This window comes from Solanum pennellii, chromosome 12 (assembly GCF_001406875.1).
Source record: "Solanum pennellii chromosome 12, SPENNV200".
Lineage (NCBI taxonomy): Eukaryota > Viridiplantae > Streptophyta > Magnoliopsida > Solanales > Solanaceae > Solanum > Solanum pennellii.
This window is the reverse complement of record NC_028648.1, coordinates 35,158,966-35,183,072: the sequence shown is the minus strand read 5'-3', so window position 1 is coordinate 35,183,072 and position 24,107 is coordinate 35,158,966. Positions and strand designations below refer to the sequence as shown.

The window sequence follows — 24,107 nt, the reverse complement described above, 5'->3', positions numbered from 1 at the left end:
TATATATATATATAAATATATATATATATGCGATGAATGATAAGAACGGATCTTGTACTAGACCTTCGAGAGGTCAAGTACGATGTACCATGACCTAAGAACACCCTAAATTCTAGGGTGTTCATGCGGATCGTGACATTTAGACACATAAACAAAGTGAATCCGCTAAGATCTACTCGAAGGTACTAATGTCTCTCCTAAAAAGTATGATCCTATACCCATGTTGGAAAGACAAGTTTATGGGGGCTGTAAGTTATCTGAGCTCGTCCTCAATATGACTCCCAATTATATATAAAACAGTTCTCAAATTTATGAAAACATTCTTGTCACATCGTGAAGGAACCTTAAATATGCAAAAATGTGACATAGGATCACGAGTGCCCAAAGCTCACCCTCATGGCATATCATAAGTGTACTAAATAAACTGAAGTAAGGAAATATAGTGCAGAATATAAATCGTAAGATAAACGCAATGATGGGTAATACCCATAAACTATTTGAGTATATAAAATTGAGAGTTTAACTTCAACTGTAAGGTCAAAATCAAATGCTAAAGTTTAATTTAACTATGTATGAAAATAGCCTCTAACTTATTAGAAGTCATGGGACATACCCTAGCTAAATCTAAAAAAAATAAAACTAAAGACTAAAAGCAAAGGAAACATGTTTTTCGTGCTCAAAAAATGAGAACTCGCCACTGATACTATTGAGCTGAAGGCCGGGAACTGATCTATCTGTGATCTAGAAGCTGAAAACTTGAACCTAAATCATGAGAAGATGTAGCAGAGTATATGTCAGTACTTGAAAGGTACTGTGCATGCAAGATATATAAAGTTGAATAATAAATATAACTGAACCAAAGCATATATTTGAGCAATGATAAGAGACAAACATGACACTATACTGATAATACTGAACATGAACTAACTGGATGCAATAACATTGTTTATAACATGTTGAGACGAAAATCAAATTGTAAGTTTGTAACTGATAACATGGTCAATGCAATAGAATCTTATTGTAAGGGAGATACTAATAACTGACATAAAACCACATGAACTAAATGTGGAGTTTGATGTATACATTCCATCGAGAGGATCTGATATACATTGCGAGAGGTATTGAGGCATGATCATTAAAATGTAATGCCCATAGATGGGACATATATACCTTGAGGGACACGTAGTTTTGGGACTATTCAGGTATGCTAAATCCTAGTCCAATCTATATTAAGATACTCCCAATTAGAATGTACATAAGCAATTTTATAAATGAAATGTGAAGTAGTAGATATGTCAATTACTAACATGCAACTTCTGAGAATCCAACAATTACGACTGATAATGTGATGTTCGTAAATTAAGAATGCATAGGTAAAATCAATGTCCTCGCATGTGCAATTCATGAACTAAAATATCACATAGCTAGGGTAATGAATTTATCAAAGAATCTCCACAAAACGATACAAAAATCATGAGAATCTTATTTAGATTATTCTAAATGCTAAAACCCAAAAATTTCTACCATTCAAATATCTGACTGAATTATATGGACCTAATAGGTCAAAGGAACCCACTAGTAAAATCTGACATACCCGGTGACGAAATTCACGATGAATTCTTTTGATTTTTGGGCTTGAACTGATGATAATTTTTGCGATCATGAACTAGGTCTTGGTATACTTTCTCCTCTTTTTTTCACTATGTTTGATGAAATTTAGGTGAATAATTGATAAAGGTAAGTTCTAATTAGTTTAATAGGCTAAAAAAATACAAAACGATGTAGTTTAGGGGTTAAATGTGGTAGTTTAGGGTTCCTACACATAAGAAAAAGACCAAACGACCCTGACATAAAATCTTCTGAAGCAACCCATGGGATTGATCGATGGTCCATCGACTATCCATGATTTGTCCTTTCATTCTGTCGATTGACATTAGAAGATGGGTTCTAGGGTACTGATGATATTGATCTACAGGCTGATTAATAGTTCGTGGACTGATCCATGACCTTTCCGGTCTTTCCATCAATAGACTTTAGAGAATGGGTTTTGGAGGGTCCGCATGTTTCAACCTAAGAACTAATTATCGATCTGTGGACTTATCCATGATCCGTGGACTAATCCATTATTGGTACTATCATTCCGTCGATTGACTTTAGAGGATATGATCTAGGGAGGGCTGCAAGAGGCATCCATAGACCACTAGGACAGACCGTGGGTCACACTATGATCTATGTGTTGCAACTGCAACTTCTGGAAATTTGTTGGTTTGGTTTGTTGTTAGATACAGGGTGTCACATTGTCCCCCCCATTCGGAACATTCATCCTCGAATGATGTGTAAACTATTTGGATAGGGAGTGAAAGAGATGCAAAATCTTAAACTAATTTGTTGAAACTGATTCTTGACTGAACTAAGTTCCAACGACATGAAAATACGCGAATAATGTAAGTACAAGCTAAAGGAAGATGATACTTGTAACACCTCTAAAACGACTTAGATGAAGCTAGATCCTAACACATTTTCCATGAGGTTATGAAGTGTTAAAATGCTATATAATAATGTTTTGAGGCAGTGTTTAAAGTATGGAAGTATTTGGAGGTCAAACGTCCAAGACGCTCGAATGTTTCTCCTTCAGACATCTTTTGTGTTATAGTGTACCTTGGCATCTTTTATGTGTTGTTTGGAGTTTAAATTATACAAGGGTATTTAGGTTGGAAATTCCAAGGCATGACTCCCCACCAAGGAGTCCTTGAGGAGGACCCAACCTTGGGCTTCCAAGCTACCTAAGGAAACAACCAATTACACATAGAGGGAACCACTACGCGTCCAATTAAACATGGAGGGAACCAAAACGCGTCCAACTACACATGGAGGGAACCATTCCACGTTGCGTACTTGGTTCATAGAGGGCCAAATTTTGGTCCGTGTCGCGGTCTCTATTGTCTTGGAATTTTTTACAAAAAATCATGCGGGAGTAATTGCGCATTGCGGACATGTTTCCCGGTGAAATCCCAAAAATTTAACTTTAGATTGACTTGGTGAAAAGATCCTATAAGTGCAGGGGTATTTTGGGTAACCTGTGTGATAGTTATATATGGTTATTTGGTCTATTTAAACCCCAAGTCACCGTTAAAATAAAAACCCTCATATCCAAAACAAAACTTCTTCATCTATTCTCTCTAAAAACGTCCATTGATGAATCTTTGAAGGTTCAAGGAAGAAGATAGATTTTCAAATTTTTTCTCCATCAATTTAGTGGGATTTTATATGGTATTTTATCCTTGAATTCTCTTTCTTAATTGAGTCAATTTCAATGGTTTTCAAAGATGATCAAAAAGATGAATTCTCTTTTTTTAATCTAGCTATCGGTTCTTGCATAAAATATTTTAAATCAATGAATTATGATTGAATTGGGGTTAATATGATGATTTTGGATCAAAAACTCCATGAAGCAATGCAAATAATGATTTCCCTATTTTTACTAAATTATGGGTGATTTAATCATGTCTCAATTGTATTGATTTTTTATATAGATTGCATTGGTCTATTGATATATGTATGAATTATGTTAGAATTGTATATAGGCTGTCTTAATTTAATTGTTTTCATATTGGGTCTTATTGGATCATTGTTATATTGTTATTATTGGGTTGAATTAATGAACAAGTATATTGGTAAGAGCCTTTGTGGATTTAATTGGTTGAATTGGCTATGGATTGGAGATGTTGTTGTTGGAATAGTGGCATGTTGACCTAAACTCTTCTAGTTTGTGTAGTATTTCAATTATCATTCTTTGTATGATCCACTTATGGTGATTGTTCTTATATGTATACTTGTCAGTAATGTCGTCTCGTCGGCATTACTTGATGAATTATTATATTATCATATAATAACTTGAATATATGAGAATTGTAATGGTCTTGGTGACTTAAGTGTATACGTGAAGTCAAAGTATGTGTTCTTCTAAGTGAAGTTCAAACTCATACACTACATTTCCAATTCTCTTTGTTATTCTATAAGGTTCTGTATACCGGGGACTAAGCTTCCCCTTCTTACCGAACCTCATAGAAACCTTCATCGGTGAATCTTATAGATACATTCAGTCATCCACATCAAACTCCAATGGCCTTCTCCTAACATCTATGTAGGACTTTTGACGACTCTTTGCCGTCTTCAATTTCACTTGTATAACCTTAAACTTCTCCATGGATTTGTGAACTAGATCTGGTACTATCAACCCTACTTCACAAACTTTGAACTTCCCACTAGGAGATCTGTCTTCTTCCATAAAGATCTTCATTTGGAGCTATTTGGATGCTCAAATAGTTGTTGTTGTAGTAAGCGAACTCAATGAGAGGTAGGTGATTATCCCAATTCCCCTTGTAATATATCACACAATCTCTCAATATGTATTCTACGGTCTGATAGTATGCTTGCTTGTCCACCCGTTTGAGGATGAAAAGCAGTGCTTATTTTAACCTTTGAAACTAAACCTTTTTGGAAAAACATTAAGATCTCAGCAGTAAATTGTGCACCTCCATCTTAAATAATGGATACCAGAACTCCATGAAGTCTTACCACTTATTGAGTGTAAAAATTAGCATAATCCTCTGCCGAATGAGTGGTATTTACTGGCAGGAAATGGGCTGATTTTGTCATTCTATAAAAAATTACACAAATAGAGTCATGTTGCTTGCGAGACCTTGACAAGCATGTGATGAAGTCTATATTAATAATCTCCCACTTAAATTCTGGAAGTTCTATGTTCTGAGCCAACCCTCCAAACCTTTGGTGTTCCACTTTTACTTGCTGGCAATTCGGGAATTTAGCAACAAACTAAACAATGTCTTTATTCATACCTTTCCACCAGTATACCTCTCTCAAATTGTGGTACATCTTGGTGGAAATTGGATGAACGGAATATCTTAAGCTATGAGACTCCTCCATGATCCTTTCTTGGAGTCCATCCACCATTGGTACACATAATTTACCTTGATACTTCAGCACACCACCTCCCCCTTGTTCAAAAGTCAAAACTCTTTGCTTATGAACATTCACTTTCAAATCAAGAAAAATGGAGTCGTTGTCTTTTTCTTCTTTCACCTCTAACCACTAGTTATTATTAAGATTCATTAGTCACCACTATTCTTCTTCTTTTGAATCCATACGTCTTACTCCTAAGCGTGCAAGTCTGTACACATCTTTGATTAATTCCTTCTTTTCTTCCTCAACATAGGTTGTACTCCGTATGTATAACGTGCTTAAAGCATCAAAAACCATATTGGTGTGACCTGGATGTTAAAGAATACTCATGTCATAATCTTTTAGTATTTCTAACCACCTCTGTTGTGTGAGATTTAGCTCCTTACCACAACAACCAACTCTAAGTCACGGGTTGGATAATTCTTCTCATGCACTTTCAAGTGTCTAAAGGAATAAGATATAACCTTGCCATTTTGCATTAACACACATCCCAAACTAACTCTTCATTCATCACAGTACACCATAAAACCTTGAGTACCATCTGGTAAGGTAAAAACTAGAGTCGTGGTCAATCTCCTTTTAAATTCTGATAAGTGTTTCTCACAAGCTTCAAACCATTGAAATTTAACTATCTTCTGGGTCAACTTGGTCAAAGGAGATGAGACACATGAAAACCCTTCAACAAATCTTCTATAGTAGCCAACCAAACCCAAGAAACTGCTTATATCTATTGAAGATGTGAGTCTAGGCCAACTCAGAGCTGCTTCTATATTTTGAGTATCACCGCTAATCGCATAACCGGAAACTATGCATCCCAAGAGTGCCACAGACTTAAGCCAAAACTTACACTTGGAGAACTTGACATATAACTCCTTATATATCAAAGTCTTAAGAAATATCATAAGGTGATTAACATGATCTTCTTCAATCCTAGAATAGATTAGTACGTAATCAATGAAGACAATAAAAAACATATCTAAATAAGATTTGAAGACTCTATTCATAAGATCCATGAATGCTGCAGACCCATTGGTTAAACCAAAGGATATGACCAAAAAGTTATAATGCCCAAATCTAGTTTTAAAAGCTGTCTTCAAAATATCACATTCCCTAACCTTCAACTTATGGTAGCCCAATCTGAGACAAAATTTCGAGAAGAAGGAAGTTCCCAAAAGTTGGTTGAAAAGATAATCTATCCTTGGAAGAGAATACTTATTCTTGATGGTAACCTTATTCAATTGGCGGTAGTCTATACACATCCTAAGGTAATCATGCTTCTTTCTCTCAAACAAGACAGTAGCGCCCCAAGGTGAGACACATGGTCGAATAAAACCTTTATCCAATAGATCTTTCAACTGTTCTTTCAACTATTTTAACTCTGTTGGAGCCATTCTATATGGAGGAATAGAGATAGGACGAGTATCTGGGATAATGTCTATGCCGAAGTATATTTCTCTTAGGAGGGATTCTTGGTAGATAATCAGGAAAAATACATAACGACCCGAGAGTACACCCTAAGAGTTAGAGCACTCTTAAGTCGCCACATGGCATACTTGACCTCACTGAGGTCTTGCACAAGAACCTTAGCTATCATTCATTATATAACTATTAAAAGTAGTTCAAAATTTAAAGTTTTCATAATATCATAATAAGAATCTGTTCATAATTCTAAGGAACAAGTCTCATCATCACAAGCCAACTTAAGGACACATCTTAATATCATAGGGTCACAACCCTTTACATTGGATTAAAAGTACTAAGTCTTAACGTGAAGGAAATGCTAAAAGAAACATGGACTATGTTCTCGAACGTATGAAGACATACCAATCTTGAGAGAATCAATTCCCAAGATTTTCCTTCTAAGAACCTTCACTTGCCTTCTGCGTATTCTACTAAAAATATAGGAGAGTATGGTGTTATTACAAACATTTTACTAAGTATGGTAATATGCAAAACCATGCTTAAAAGGATATATTAGATGAAACAAAGTTTTCATGATATTTTAGTAAACCTTCATGAATAAACTTAACAAAGAATTAAATAAGTCACCATCTATCATATAAAGTAACACTTCCATAAATCTAAACTTATAGTCATATTTTATAGTAACCCATTTATCACATAGACCTTTATATCCAAAGTTATTCTAAGACTCACCTAGTTAACACATGAAGAGACCACCCATACTACCGCTTCAATGCATATCTAAGTGATCCTTAAGACTATCAAAGATAAGAATTATCATTCTAACTCAAGAGGTCAACATATATGCATTTAAAAACATCACATAAAAACCATCCTCCAAGATAACGCCCATGTTACACTTAGTGCAATGTGAAAGGAGCATCCTATACTACTACTTTCACTTGGTGCTTCTTATGAAGCACCACAGATTAGGCACATGACATTCATCATGGCACGACCAAAGAATACACCTAGAAGGAATTGTATTCTCAAATCGTGCCACATCGTACTTGACATCTCGGAGGTCTTGTACAAGTTGTTTGACATCATTCATTGCATATATGTTTGAAAAGTAGTGAGGAATTAAATATTTTCATACGAAATACTAATACTTCAAAATATCTTTCATAGAATATCATTGGAAAGACTAAGTCTCAAAGTCGCCATTTTAGACACACAAATTTCTTGGATCACGGCCCTTACATCAATAAATATAAATATCTAAGTCTATTACAATGTCTTTAACAGAGAAAACTAAACATAGTGATGTCCTTGAATCTGTTGAAGACATACCACACTTTGCTTCAATGAATTGTAATATCCACACCTCACTTCAAAGACTTCTCTAAAATTCCACCAACACCTTTAGAGATAAGATAACATATATGGAATTAGTACATTAGAATTCACTAAGTATGGTGACATGCAATTTAATTCATTCACAAAGGACATTTGTATAAAACATGCTCTTTTTGGAGAAAAAATCATATGAAAAGTATAAGAATCACTTAAAAATTGACATAATCACACATAACTCACTTTACACAATATGACATGAACATCACTTCATCACATAAACATGAGAACCTCCTACCAAACGTTATTCTAAGGCTCACTTGAGTGAGTTATGAAGTGACCGCCCATTCAACCCTTGCACACAGATCTAAGTTATCCTAAAGACTACCTAAGATAAGATTATTGCCATTTCATAAATTTAACTCCCTAACTAGAATTACTCTAAGACTCACCTAGGTAAGACATGAAGAGACCGCCCATACACTCTCTCCAAGCCTACCAAAGCAATGGTTTAACCTACTCTACATATGTACTTCTTCATTAACATGTATTTTACTTAACTCACTATGTTCATTAAATCGTTTAAGAGATATTAAACAATTAAGGACTTCACATATTTGTTTTGGACAGGGCCTGGGGAAACCTACACACTATAATCTTCAAAGACTACTCGTGCAATGTCTAGATAGCATCACATTCCACTATGTGTACTTTGTAGTACTTCTCCAACACAAGCATGTCTCTTACATAATGAGAATAAACAATAACCAACATAGACCATAATAGCTAGGCATGGAATCCATAGTCTACCCTACTCCGAAAGAGGGTGTTGTACTTGCCAAGGGTAGAACAAGGACACATCCCATGTAGGTACATTGTTAATGAATATCAGGGGTTCATTGTACTCTAGTCTCAAATTATTTAGAGTCACTCTCCAAGCATACTCTCTCGGTGCTAGCCTTTTTTCTTATAGAGTAATTCCATCACAAGGAAATATGAAGACGTACCATATAGAATTCATAACCAAATCATAATACACCTTACCAAAAGGGGTCCACTAGGGCTGTAACACAATGGTTAAGTAGGATAGTTGCTTGACTTTCCTAAGGATGATTTCATGCCGTTCAAGCCAACCAACCCCAAGTCCATCATTCATACAAGAGGGATACCATTACAACTCCAGACTTCGAGGATATAATAGCCTTCTATCTTGCTTGAAAGTCCCACATTAATGACCCTCTTTACTATGTTCAAGATCATGTTTAAATAATACATACAGATTCATGACAAAAGTACTTTAGCCTACTAAGTCAAGAGTCATATACATATTCTTCATGTATCAAGTAAAGGGATATAGGTCTACCACAATATGACACACACATACTTCATCTTATCACATGTACAATCACATTTATGTAGTACATAGAGTGAACTAGTATACTACCAGTCACACTACAGACTCCTATAGAAACATCACATAATCTCATCATAACACTCATATAGTCAACTAGGAAGACTCATACTTTAACATCAATCAACACACATTAAGGCATAACCATATTCTACTATAGAAACCTATTATCACGTAGAAGAACATATGCCTTAACTTCACACATAAACATAAGTCATATAGACTTTCACAATGATCTTATATACAAGTTATAACATGTTAATACCATAACTTGTAAAGTAATGCTGACAAGGACACATTCTTATAAATATATAACATAAGCACCGACAGCATAAGTTGACCATACCAACCATCACAATTGAAATAACTACACTACACAATATAGAGAAGGATAGTCAACATACCACCATTCCATCCACTACAACTCTAATCCATGCTAATTCAACCAATTCAATCTACAAAAGATCTTACCAATATCCATAATAACAAATTCAAAACCAACTAGCCACAATACACCAAGATCCAAGATAATAAAATATTAAATTAATCAATGTAGGATAGCCTACATAAGACTATAACATGCTTATTACATAATTCAATTTCCAAAGTAAACTACACAAGAATTTAATACAATTGAAACATGATCAAATCACCCATAATATAGTGTAAATAAAGAAATCATGATTTGCATGGGTTCATGTAATTTGTGATCTTAATTCACCAAATTAACATTAATTCAATGATAACTCATTATTCAAAACGTTTCATGCATGAACTCATGGCTAGATATCAGAATAGGAGAATTCATCTTTCGAAAAGCTTGGAAAACACTTTGAAGTTTGACTCCTTAAAGAAAGAGATTAAAAAATAAAAAAACATACCTTTATTGATGAATAGACGTGAAATTGAAGAGACTTGATGGAGAAATCAATCTCCAAGCTCCCACCTAGCTTTAAGCTACAATGGAGTTCTAGAGAGTTCTTTTTTGGGGTTTTGGTATTTATTTTTAAAAATGAACTCGATTTGGGGTTTTACACTTATAAATACTTAAAATACTCATAACGACCCTATGTAACCGCCTAAATATTTTTTATAACACTAGGTGAAATCCTCAAAACACCCTTCCTTTGGCCGAGACACCTGCAGAAAATCTGCAGGTGTCAATTGACGGATACCATCCACGCCTTATCGATCCACAAACGGACCATCCTGATGGTCCGTTGTTTGGATAAAAGGATCATAAAACGGGAGATTAAGATCCTTCCACCAAGTATAAACCAACACCCAATCGACGGGGCATCGATGCTCTCCATGGTTTTGGAGTGTTTTGGCAGTATTGAACCCAAGGTTGGGTCCTCCTAAGGACCCTTAGGTTCATCCATGGGGAGTTGTGCATGGAACTTTCCAACCAAAAACCCCGATATTTATGTTAGGAGACTCTCACATTAATTTTAACCAAAATGAACACGCAAGAAATGCAAAGGCATACTAAAACACACAAGTACTTATCAAGGAAAAACTTCTGAACGTGTTGGACGTTCTTGGTTGTTGGACCTCCAAACACTACCAACTTTAGACACAGCCTCAAAACACTATTATAAAACATTTTTGATCATCAAAACCTCATGATACACGTGTTAGGGTCTAGATTCACCTAATTTGTTATAGAGGTATTACATTCTCCCCCACTTGGACAACATTAGTTCTCGAATGACACTTTCTACTCTTTAGAAACTTTAAAAGGAAAATAAAATCAAGACTACAAGAAAATAGACATACCACATTTTATACAACACACATACAACAGGAACACCAATTCGACATTATCAAGAGACTCAAAACACAACAAGAATATTGATATTACTTCTACAACTTATCATACAAAAAGACTCACATTCTTCATTTCTCATATAGGAGAAACTCCTTCTCAGCACATTATCATGATCATATACATCATTTTTAAACACGTTATAACCATTTTCATGAAAGAACAATTTGATCAAAATTTTGAATTTCTTACATTGAAGTACTAAAGCTCTTACACTGAAGAATGCTCAAACATCAAATAGTGCAACTCTTAAGAAATTTATGATGGAAGCTTGATAATATGAGAGACAAAGCCATATAAACTCATTTTACAACATAAATATAACTTGATGAATTGCAAAACAAGGAGATCAATGAAATTCTTTTTTGAACTATACTCCTAAACACCATGCAACATGCAACATGCTACTATGACTTTGTACCTCTGAATCTTGTCTAGAATAGAATAGAAGAGACAACAATCATAACTCCATTACTCACGATACTTACCAACTTAGAAGGAACCCATTACCACTTAAGAGAGAAAACTATAACCTACCGAATTTTGCTAGTTTAGCTTGAAGAACATAGAACCAGTTCCTCTTTGGAGCATCCTCTTCTGGAGCACTAGGGGGAACTTTCTTGGCTTCTCTTCCTCTAGCTGTGATAGTAGGACAATCCTTCACCTTATGACCATCCTTACCACAATCAAAGCATCCTCGGATGCCGACTAGACATTTCCCAAAATGCTTCTTCCAAAACCTAGGACAAGTAGGCTTAACACCTTCAGAATTACTACCACCCTTAACCTTGACCTTATGAGAACTAGTTCAATCTTGGTTTGGAGCCCACTTCTTGAACCTACGTTGGTTTCTCTCATCGAATCTACCCCTCTTCAAGTTCCTCCATATCCTACTATATGTTGGACTCCTCAATGGATTGTGCATACACCATAAGCATAGAAAAGTTCATGTCACCATGGAGAATGGTCGTACGACACTCTTCTTTGACAAGGTCGGCGACACCGGTCACAAACCTACTCATCTCATCCCTAGAGTTAAACACCAAGTATGAAGCATACTTATACAGCAATGTGAACTTCAAAGAGTACTCTTCCACACTCATGTTCCCTTGCCTATTGTTAATGAATTCTTCAACCTTAACCTCCCTCCATTCATGGGGAAAATACTTTCCTAAGAAAGCCTCCTTATACTCTTCCCACTCTATAGGACCCGACTCAACCAACCTATTATCTTTCAATTGGATGTACCATACTTGAGCAACTTTCCTCAATTGGTATGAAGGGAACTCCGCCTTGTCCCTAGAAGTCACCCTCATACCATTCAACACCTTGTACACACCATTAAGAAACTCTTGGGGATCTTATTCAACCTTAGATCCAAGAAAGATAGAAGAATTCATTCTCACAAAGTCCCTCAACCTAGAGGTCATCCTACTCTCTAAAATATTCCCCTAGGTTTAATACTCCTATTCACATGAGTTGTCATGGATCGTGCTAAAGAAAGTAGATCCTCACTAATATCCCCATTAGTCATGTTCGGGGGAACCACCAGAACCTCATTACCTTCACCCCCAATAGGGACTTGATTACCTTAAGGAGGAACTTGGGCACCTTGAGGAACTTGAACGTCTTGTGGATCTAATCCACCTTTGGGAACTTCCTGATGAACTCTTTCCTCTTCAAACCTTCTAGGAGACATTCTTTTTCTAGTCATAACCTATAACCACAAGAGAAGAGATTAGGAATGGAAACTTATAAACTCAATTCAATTGGAATGACACAAGAATGATGAAGAAAATGAAACTTTATCATCCAATAGACTCTCTCTAATAGATGTGTCGCGACTCACACCGATGAACAATACTTTACTAGACGAGGATTTAATGAGACTTAGGATTCCTAAATACTACTTCATAACCTATGCTATGATATAAAGTTTGGCACGACTCGAGAGTATACCCAAGAGAAAATGGTATTCTCATATTGTGGCAGGGCGTACTTGACTTCTCGGAGGTCTTGTACAAGACCTTTGACATCATTCTTTGCATACATGTATTAAAATTAGTGGAAAAAAAACTTTCCACACGAAATATAAAATGTTAAAATATCTTCATACCATAACATAGGAAAGACTAAGTCCAAAAGTATCCATCTCAGACTCACGAATATCTTGGGTCACGACCCATACATAAACAAATAAAAATAACTTTGTCTATTACAATGTTTTTAACAAAGAAAACTAAACATGGTGATGTCCTCGAATATATTGAGTACATACCAGAACTTTTCTTGAATAAATGCTAATATCCAAGCTTCACTTCAAAGACTAATTTCAAGAGTCATATTCATATTCTTCATGTATCAAGTAGACTGACATAGGTCGACCACAAAAATACACACACATACGTCATCTTATCACATGTACAATCACATTCATGTAGAACAGAGAGTGAACTAGTATACTACAAGTCACGCTACATACTCTTCTAGAAACATCACATAATCTCATCATAAGACTCATATAGTAAACTAGGAAGATTCATACTTCAAAATTAATAAACACACATTAAGGCATCACCATATTCTACTACAGACATCGATCATCATCTAGAAGAACATATGCTTTTACTTTAGATATAAACATAAGACATATAGACCTTCAGAATGATCACATATACAAGTCATTATATGATAATACCATAAGTCATAAAGTAATGCTGACAATGACACATTCTTCTCAAGTAAATCACATAAGCACCGCCACCATAAGTGGACCACAAAAAATATCACAATTGAAATACCTATACTACACAATATTGAAAAGGTTAGGTAAACATACCACCATTCATACACAACAACTCCAACCCATAGCCAATTTAACCAATTCAATCCATAAAGGCTCTTACCAATAGCCATATTCACCAATTAAATTTAGTAATCACAATATACAATGATCGAAGATAATACGGTATGAAATTCATCAATTAAGGACAACCTACATACAATTATAACATGGTTCTCCCATAATTCAATATCCTAATGTAAACTACACTATAATCCAGTACAATTGAGACATGACCAAATCACCCACAATAGAGTAAAAATAAGGAAATCATGATTTAAATGGGTTCATGGATTTTTTGAACTAAAATCATCAAATTAACATAAATTCAATAATAAATCATTGATAAAAATGTTTTATTCAAGAACCATGTAGAGGTATAACAATAATAGAATTTATCGTTTGAAAAGTCATCAAAAACACTTTGAAGTTTACCTCCTTGAAGAAAAAGATTCAAGGATGAAACACCATACCTTGATTATGTAACACCTCTACAAACTACATAGGTTAAATTAGATAGTAACATGAATGTAATGAGGTTTTAAAGTTTTAAAATTGTTAATAATAGTGTTACAAGTCAGTGTGAGTTGTGTGAAGTAAAAAGTCCAAGACGTTTGAAAACTAGTCGAAGTTGAACTAGTGTGTCGTAGTGTTTTCTAGTGGAGTTTTGGGGGTATGGTTTGTTTGTGATATTGAGTATCGATGGTTCCTAAGCATATCCTGACATGTATATGGTCAAAACCTCTGAGAACGATGCCTCGAGGACCAGCCTAAGGGTCCCAAGGAGGACCCAACATGGGCCAAGCAAGTTGCCGAGGCAGGCTGCATTTGGGTGTGGCTGCACGTCGCACCAGCTACATTTAAAATTGAAAAAAATTTATCTTATATAAGGGTCCATTGCAAACCATATTTTCTCAAGAATTTCTAGAACCAAGAATCAGAAGTTCCTCCACGACATGCAGTAACCTCCTTGATTTGGTCGCGTCGTTTTGAAGTCAAATTTAATTGGTTAAAATGTCCATTAAGTGAAGGGGTATTTTTGGTAGTTTCCTAATGACTTATTTTATGTTTATTGAGTGTTTATAAGCCTCTAAACTCACATATATAAGTATACTTTGTGTTGGAATCTTAATCATCCTTGTTGTGTATATGATTCATGTGATGAATTATAGTGATGTTTATATAGAATTGTGTAGTGTGACTTGTATTATACTTAAGTTGACCCTTTATGCAACATGAATGATGTTGTACATCTGATAAGATTAAGTTTGTCTTGTTTTGGTAGACCAACGTCCCTTACATGATACATGAAGAATGTGAATATGAATCCTTGACTTAGTAGGCTAAATCACCTTTATCATGTATGCATATGTGTATGCAAATGTTACCTTTAACATGGTTAAGTGGGTAATTTATGTGGAACCTTTAACCTAGATAGAAGGTTATGATATCCATGTAGTTGAAAGTCGTAATGATATCCTTTTTGTCTGAATGATGGACTTAGGGGTGGGTTGGGTGGAACGACATGAAATATTACTTAGGAAAATAATGAATCTATACAATTTGACCATTGTGCGGAATCCCTACTGGACACCCTTTGTTTAGACATATTATGATTTGGTTGTGACTTCTATATGGTACCTCTTCATATGCTCATTAGTTTGAATTACTCTATGAGAACAAAGGATAGCTCGGAGTGAGTGTGCTTGGGGAGTGGCTTTAATTAATATGAGATCAGAGTTCAAAGAAACTCTTTATATTCCTTAACCATGTGTCTACATGGGATTTATCCTAGTTCTATGATTAGGATGTGGAACAACCTCCATCGGAGTAGGGTACACTCTAGATTCCATGCGTAGATAGTATGGTAAAAGTGAGTTATTTTCTTTTCCCATAATGTGAGATACATTTTAGTATTTGATAGGTTCGATAAACCTTAGGTAGTGGAATGGGACACTATCTAGACACTACACGAGTATGCTTTGAAGATTCTAGTGTGTAGGTTCCCTAGGTCTTCTCCAAAACAATTATATGACAGTTCTTATTGTTGAATGTCTCTCAATTAATGAACATAGTGATTTAAGTTAAAGGTTTGTTAAAAAAAACCTTGTATACAGTAGCTTTAAGGATTGCTTAGTTTGTCTTAGATAGGGTGTTTGGGCGGTCTCTTCATTTCTTACATAGGTGATCTTAGAGTAAGTCTAGGTAGGGAGTTAAATGTATGAAATCAGAATAATCTTATATGATGTAGTCTAAAGGATCACTTCAGTGTGTTAGAAGGGGTTGTCTGGGCGGTCGCTTCACAACTCACTCACGTGCGCCTTAGAATAACCTTTGGTAGGAGGGTCTCATGTTTATATGATTTTTAAGTGATCTTTATGTTATATTGTGTAATTTTACTATATGTGCTTATATTTACTTGTACGTTACTCTAATACTTGTCTTATGAAGTTTTACTCAAAAGGCGCATGTTTTATACAAATATCCTTTTATCATGGTTTTATTTGCATGTCACCATACTTTGTGCATTCTAATGTATTAATTCCATATATTTTTTCCATCTCTAAAGGTATAGGTGGAATTTGAGAGGAGTCTTGAAGTGGAAGCTAGGATTATTATTCATTCAACCAAAAGTTGGGGTATGTCCTCAATAGATTCGAGGACATCATTTTGTTTATTTTTCTTATTGATATTATTGTAATAGACCTACCTAGATATTTCTATATTTTAATGTATGGACCGTGACACAAGTATTCATCTGTCTATGAATAGCGACTTTGAGACTAAATGTTTCTTATGATTCTTTGAAAGATATTTTGATGTATTACTATTTCCTATGAAAAGTTATAATTCTGCATTACTTTTCATATATGTATCCAATGAATGATGTGAAAGGGATTGCACAAGACCTCTGAGAGGTCAAGTTCGCCGTGCCACGATTTGAGAATACCATATCTTCTAGTGTATGCTCTTGGGTAGTGACAGATTGTTGATCAGCCACGAAATTAAAAGAGAATTGATGGAAAGATGAAGCTTCAAGCTCCCACCTTGCTTAGCTCCAATGGAGTTCTAGAGAGTTCTTTTTTGGGGTTTGGATTTTGTTTTTGAATAATGAACTAGACATGGGGTTTTAGACTTATAAAACTAATTAAAATACCCTTAACGAGCCTAAGTAACATCCGAAATAATTTTTAGAACACTAGGTGAAATCTCCAACACAACCCTTCTTTGGCTGATCACCTACAAAAATTTGCAGGTGTCAGTCGACGGACACCATCCACGCCTAGTAGATCCACCTATGGATGGTCCTGCTGGTCCGTGGTGCAGATCAAAGGCTCACAAAATTTGATCTTAACCTCCTTCCACCAAGAATCAACCTATGCCCTAATCGACGGGGTGTCCATTAGTCAAAGTGACGTTGATGCCCTCCATGTTTAGGACTGTTTTAGCAGTCCTGAACCCAAGGTGAGGTCCTCCTCAAATACTCTTAGGTTGGTCCTTGGTGATCCGTGCCTGCATGTTTCCAACCCAAATAACCTTGTATAGATTTTAGGAACCTCTCAAATCAATTTCAACCAAAACGAACACGTAAAACAAGCAAAGCCACACTAATTCACACACACACACATTTCAAGGCAAAACTTGTGAACGTCTTGGACGTTTGACTCCAAACACTACCAAAGGTTATACACTTCCTCAAAACACTATTATAAACAATTTTAGAACTTAAAAACATCATAACACACGTGTTAGACACTAGCTTCACTGATTTATTTTGGAGGTGTTACACATCATTTACATAGCTTACTCTTACATTAGACATAACATTGACATGCTTCAATTAGCATTAGGAATAAATTCAACTTACTTCATTATATCATATAGTGACCAATTGATACATTTTCATATAAGGATACATCAACAATCCTTCCAAATGTCTACTTGTGCAATGGATATGTAGCATCCCAATCCACCACCTACCCCAAGTAGTACACTCTTAAGAAGACTTAGTTCATGATATTCATTTATGAGGGCTAGCTTTAACCGACATAGACCACAAGAGCTAGACATTGAAATCCGATATTAACCCCTACCGGATGAGGGATCCGTACTTGACAAAGGTAGGGTCATAATTTTAGACTTAGTATATTCAGGTCAAACAATCTCAACTTCATATGACCTCATATGCATAATAATCAAATCTTTAGTTAAATTTACATTCAATGCCTTCAAAACCACAAACACAATTCACATATAACTTCATGTACATTTAGTTAACACCGCCACCATAAGTGGACCATACCACTTAATATCAATTCAATAAAAATTAAGAAATATAGGGAAACTTAACTTACACCCAATATTGCACCACCTTTTATCAATTCTCCAATAGTTCATCACAATATTGTATTAATGGCAGTAGATAATCTCAAATAACATAATACAAACTCAATTCAAAAAATGCCTAAACATAATCATCAAACCCAATTCATAAGTCATTTTTTGAGAATTTGCATGAGCATGGGTTCGTTGAGGTTTTGACCTTAAAATCATCAAAGCAAATCAATAATATAACATTTCATCCATTGAAAAGTTTTAATGCAAGAACCCATACTTAGAATTTCAAATTGAAGAATTAAGGATTTGAAACCTTTTTAAAATGTCTTTGAATCGACTCCTTGAATGAGAGAAGAATCAACGATGAACTACCATTCCTTATATGAATAAAAGGCCACGAAATTTGGTAAACATATCACCCTAAAACCTTCAATGCAAGATCTACCTTGAGTTCAAGCTTCAACGAGATTTGGGAGATTTTTCTGGAGAGAGGGGTTTTTATTTTGTAAAGTGAACTCCAGTTCTAGGTCGTAGTTCTTAAACCCTCTTAAAATACCTAAACAAACATGAAATAATCGTCCATAATTCATAAAATAGTTGGGGTGAATTTACCAAAACACCCCAAGTTTGGCAGAATTCTCGCAGCTTTTGCAGGTGCCAAACAACGGACCCATGTTGAGGGGCGTCTTTTAATCGCCGGCGCATCCTACAACGAATTTTTTGGATCAATATCTGTTTGATTGGGGTCTAATCTCCCACCACTAAGGGTTGATCTATGCCCTAAAATGACGGAGCATCGTTTGACCAACGGCTTGTTCATCCTTGGCGTTTGGGAAGTGTGAACAATATCCAAAAACTCATTATGCAACAATACTTCACATTTCTCGTTTAATAAGTGAGAAACTTCCCTTTCCAAATCTCATCATTCTCACTTCAACATTATTAAGCACATCAATCAATTTCTGATAAAAGCACAATCATGCAGCAATCTAAGCATATTATCATATATGCATACAAATATGAAGAACACAACATTATGCAAACAATTTTTCTCTTTTTAACAAGAACGTAACTAAAATATGCATGACATTAGGCGAACACATGGAAATTATTTATTCATACAACACTACAAGGCATGCTTCATGATACTACAAACTCTAGATCTCAAGCTTGAATAGAATACAATGAAAAGAGACAAGAATTCCAACCCTCTAAACAATCACATGATTAAAGATGCTATCCCATTCTTGGGATAAAACCATCAAGCTATCACAAACAACACATAAGTATCTCATTACAAAGAAAGGATCTACAACTTACCGGCACCCCAACTGGGTTTGCTTTCTTTTAGCTTGGAGATCAAAGAAACGAGTCTTCTTTTGATCATAATGATTCAGGTAACTGTAAGGATATTGCATAGCCTCCCTTCTTCTAGCCACAAGAGTAGGACAATCTCTCACCTTGAGATCATTCTTCCCACACCCATAGCACCCACTGGTACCAACTAGACATTTACCGTAGTGATTCTTACCACAAGTGCTGAGAGTAGGTTTAGCAAATTAAGAACAAACACCCCTTTCATTAATAACCTTAGGTGCACTTGAAGAATCTTGGTTTTTAACTCTATTCTTAAACCTGTGTTGCCCTTGATATTTTGATCGAACCTCTACACTCTCTAGTGATCCTATCAAGGTTATATTCTTCAATAGATTGAGCATACACCATAAGTCTAGAATTTTCCATATCATTGTGGAGCATTGCTGTACGGAACTATTGCTTGACTAAATCGGTAGCACCAGTCACAACCCTACTTATCTCCTCCTAATGGTTAGAGACCAAGGTTGGAGCATACTAAGACAACAAGATAAACTTCAAGGAATACTCCTCCACACTCATTTTACCTTGCTTAACATTTATGAAATCATCAATCTTACACCCCTTCTTCTCTCAGGGAAACTACCTTCCTAAGAATGCTTCGTTAAACTCTTCCTAATCAATTGGACCCGATTTTATCGGCTTATTATCTTTCCATTAGGTGAACCACACTTGTACAAAGAAGGGCACACTTCATAGGTCTACCAATCAAGGTTCATTAATGATAACTCATTAACATACTTTTATAAGGTTTTCTGCCATTAAAGACCCCCATCTCTAAGTCTATCATTTCACACAAGAAGGAGGCATCATCATAAGGTCTACCGCTTTTAAAGTTTACATTCATCTAGGAATCTAGATTCATCATGATGTGTAATAATTCTAAGGTCTACCAGTTCCAGACATATCGTAAAAGCCTCATTTATCATCCGTAGAAAAGGGCACCATACTTAGGTCAAATGATTCTAGACATTCATACGTTTATTAATCATGAAAATTATGCATAAGCCTTCCAAGTCTACAAATTACATTCACAAACATCCATACATTAATGAGAGGCACCTAAGTCTACCAATGAAGTTGCAACATTACAATATTGAGGTCCTTCATATTCTATTACAAACAAACATAACCATTAAGAGGGAACAGACCACTCCATCACAATATACCATCCTCACATTGAACCTGTATACATATATACCATAATACAACTCTAGTCACCATATAGTTCATTCTAGGCCATGATCACAATAAACATGCATATAAAGGCAATAAGGAAACACTCCCATCATAAGTTGACTATACCATACAAGAACAATTTCAATATATTAAGAGGAATTAAGTCAACATAACCTTTCCACAAGACATGATTACACCTTCTTAATTTTCCAACAATTCATTATAATTATGCATGTATAAAAATATATATCAACTATAAAACACAATATAAGTATAATTCTGTCAATACACAATCATAATCATGAAACCACTTTGTAAGCCAACATTAAGAATTTAGGAATATCATGTATTCATGGAGATATTCAACTTAAATATCAATGAAACCATTATATAATCATAAACAATCGTTTAAAATCATTTGATGCATGAATCCATGAGTTTGAGGAAGAATTGGGGTTGTCCATCACTTTTGGAAACTTGAAAACCATTTGAAGATTGGATCGAAAGCAAAAACTATATTTACATAAATAATCACCATACTTTAAATATTATTTAACCAAGTAATTGAATAAAAGATCATTGGAAATATTCAACCCTAGCTACAATTTGACCTCAAGCTTCCATGGTGTTCATGAGAGCCTTTCCAAAAGGGAGGTTATTTGTTTTTGAAGAATGAATTTTAAAAGAAGGTTTTATTGTTTTAACTAACTTAAATACCTAAAAATACAAATAACAAGTATACATGACTTAATTGGAAACTGGGCTAAATTTACCAATTCACCACTCACTTGGCCTAACGCATGACAACACTTGTAGGTGTACCTATGAGCTCATCCTACGGACCGTATGTGGATGTACAGGACATCCAGCAGTTTTGTGCTTTTTATCAGAGTGTGTTAAAATGGGGGCCTAGTCTCTTATAATAAGCGTGGAGTTATGCCCCTGACCTGTGAGGCGGCACACTAGTGACGGGGTGTAAGTCTTGGCCGTTTGTCAAGCTATTCTTGACATCTTTTTGGTCAACGTTTTGGCCTTCTTCAAGCGCACATAGGGTGGCTTTTGGAGAGTCATACAAAAATGTTTTACCCTTAAACATTATAATTGATACAATAGGGTCACTTACACTTAATTTTAGACACCAAACAACATACAAAATTAGGGACAACATACTAGAACATAGACAACTAGTTTTAAAACGACATGATCATCCCTTGACGTTTGACCTCAAAACTCTTGTATATTGACTCCAAAAGCTTAAACTCAACAATTTAACATGTTATTAAGTCAAGAAACTCATTTGAAGCTCTAGTTTATCATATTTCATTCTTAGGGTCCTTATAGATTTCATTTTAACCGCTTGTATTATTCATTCTTAGAAGTGGTTTGAAAATTAGGCGTCATTCGGCAGTCATGGTAAAGCTCGCCAAACAACTCAAAGGTTTGCCTACTTGTCTTAGATTGAACTAACTTCATGTCCACAAGGTTGAGAGATGTCACTTTTGGCGGATATCTTTATTGTCGCCAAAAATGGATGGTGACTTGGCGAATTGACTTTTTCATCGCTAGTATCCCTAAATTTCAAGCTAATACGTTTGACTAGTTTGACATAGATTTGCAAAGAAGTTTGGCAATTTATCAAATGGATCAACGAACCTTTCTCCTTTAGATTTTCTTTGTTTTAATTTAATTGCTATTCTTATTAGTCACAATTTTATGCTGATATGGGACGAACCAACTTAAAAACAAAACTCCAAAAGAAGGCAGCACTAGACATTTATATTAATGAATAAGGATAACATCCTTAATGATAAAAGGGGATGAACCTCTACTAGGCAATAAAGACAAACAAATAAAACATATAATAAAGAAGAGAGTAGTTATTTATGCCGAAGTTAAGTGGAATTAAACGAAATATAATTAGTCACTGATTAAATGACAGAAGAAGCTTTGAAATGCGCCTCAACCATCAGCCATCTGGGTTTCATCATATGTTGCAACTTCTACAGGGGTTACCTTAGCTACATCTCCTCCTGAGGCAGCGCTAGATCCAGCAAAGACATCTCCAATGGCCGCTACAACTCATGTAGATCCTCATCCACGACTACTAAATAGAAGATAAGCTCTTGTGTGTGGAGGATTTGGAAAAATATACTTATGTTGTTGATACCTTTCACAACCATAGGTCAAAAAATTTACAAGTCCTGAGTCCCCTATATATTTTTTTAATGGATCTCTACACAGCCTTTAGAGAGTTTGTGTCGAAGAATAAGAAGCATGAAAGTGAGTTTGGACCGGTGATATAAGTTACAGTCACAGGTCGGGAGATAGAATTCCACATCAAGCATATCATAATGTAATGGAAAGGACACCTGCATTTTGTACTTCTTTATAAGGGACTGCTTATTTCGGAATATTTAGATGAAATGAAGTGGTGGCTGGCTCCTATTATTTCAGAGAACAACGACATATGCATGGAGGTTGGAACTCCTATCGAGAAAAGGGATCTAATCATCACTGCTAGGTTCTGGTTTAGATTAATCAGTAGCACCATCAATTCATCCAAAACGAGTCTATTTTGCTCCTTCCAAAACAGTTTACCTTGGATGTATCACGTATCAGAGAAGCATCAAACTCGGTTGCTGGATTCACAAGAGAAGTCCATGAGGGACAAACAAAATCTTACTTCCCTACTATTCACTTTTCTAGTAACTAAGAAATTCCGAAATAGAGGAGCAGGACAGGACCATGAAAGGGATATAGAGATCACTCATTCATCCTTTAATGACATCCATCGTACTGAGGTTATGTAAAGAGGTGACGAGGGAAGCTCCAATAAATACTACTCCATAGGTCGGTGTTGATATGCTCCCTCTATATGAATTATCATCCACTCCGGCGTATAGGACACTAGGTAGATCAACTCATTCATCTTGTACAAAGGATCAACTGAAGATGGGGCGACTCATTCAGCCGTGGAAAGGGAAGCCAAGCTGGGGAGATCCATTAAAAGGATTATCGAGAGCGCCATAACTGCTAAACTCACACCCCTCCAAAGAATAGTCTATACTCTAAGTTTGAGGGTTACATCTTGGAAGAGTAGATAAGGGAGAGCAGCTGAGGGACTATCTTTGAAAGTCGATGTTGTAGAGTTGTGGATAGATGTAGACTATTTGAAGTCTGCAAATATGATGAATTAAATAATACCAATGAAGATTGGGATTCCCCTTTGACTTTGGAGATCCATCCAGCCACAATTGGAGATATTAAAATGGGTAATGCGGTAGTTGGAGATACAGAGGCAAAGAGTGATGAGGAGTCGACATCAACATAGGAGGAGCACACATCTTTTTTAATTTATCAGATCTAGTGGGTACTTATGTTCAGCCAGTGGT

The 24,107-nt window shown here is 35.5% G+C and overlaps 1 protein-coding gene across 1 annotated transcript; it reads right to left on the bottom strand.

Moving 5' to 3' along the window:
* Positions 1 to 11,508: 11,508 nt before the first annotated feature.
* LOC107006210 lies at positions 11,509 to 12,298 on the bottom strand. Its single transcript, XM_015204819.1, has 2 exons — positions 11,910 to 12,298; positions 11,509 to 11,722 (listed from the first exon to the last, which is right to left on the bottom strand). The coding sequence occupies exons 1-2, from the start codon at positions 12,296 to 12,298 to the stop codon at positions 11,509 to 11,511; spliced, it is 603 nt and encodes a 200-aa protein (XP_015060305.1).
* Between the last annotated feature and the right edge of the window lie 11,809 nt (positions 12,299 to 24,107).

What these genes read in the sequence shown, in the direction of transcription:
- LOC107006210 (XM_015204819.1), bottom strand. Translation starts at nt 12,298, where the DNA reads ATGAGGGTGACTTCTAGGGACAAGGCGGAGTTCCCTTCATACCAATTG. An exon ending in AACTTTTCTATGCTTATGGT is followed by an intron (nt 11,723 to 11,909) that starts GTATGCACAATC and finishes TACTTGTCCTAG; the next exon opens with GTTTTGGAAGAAGCATTTTG.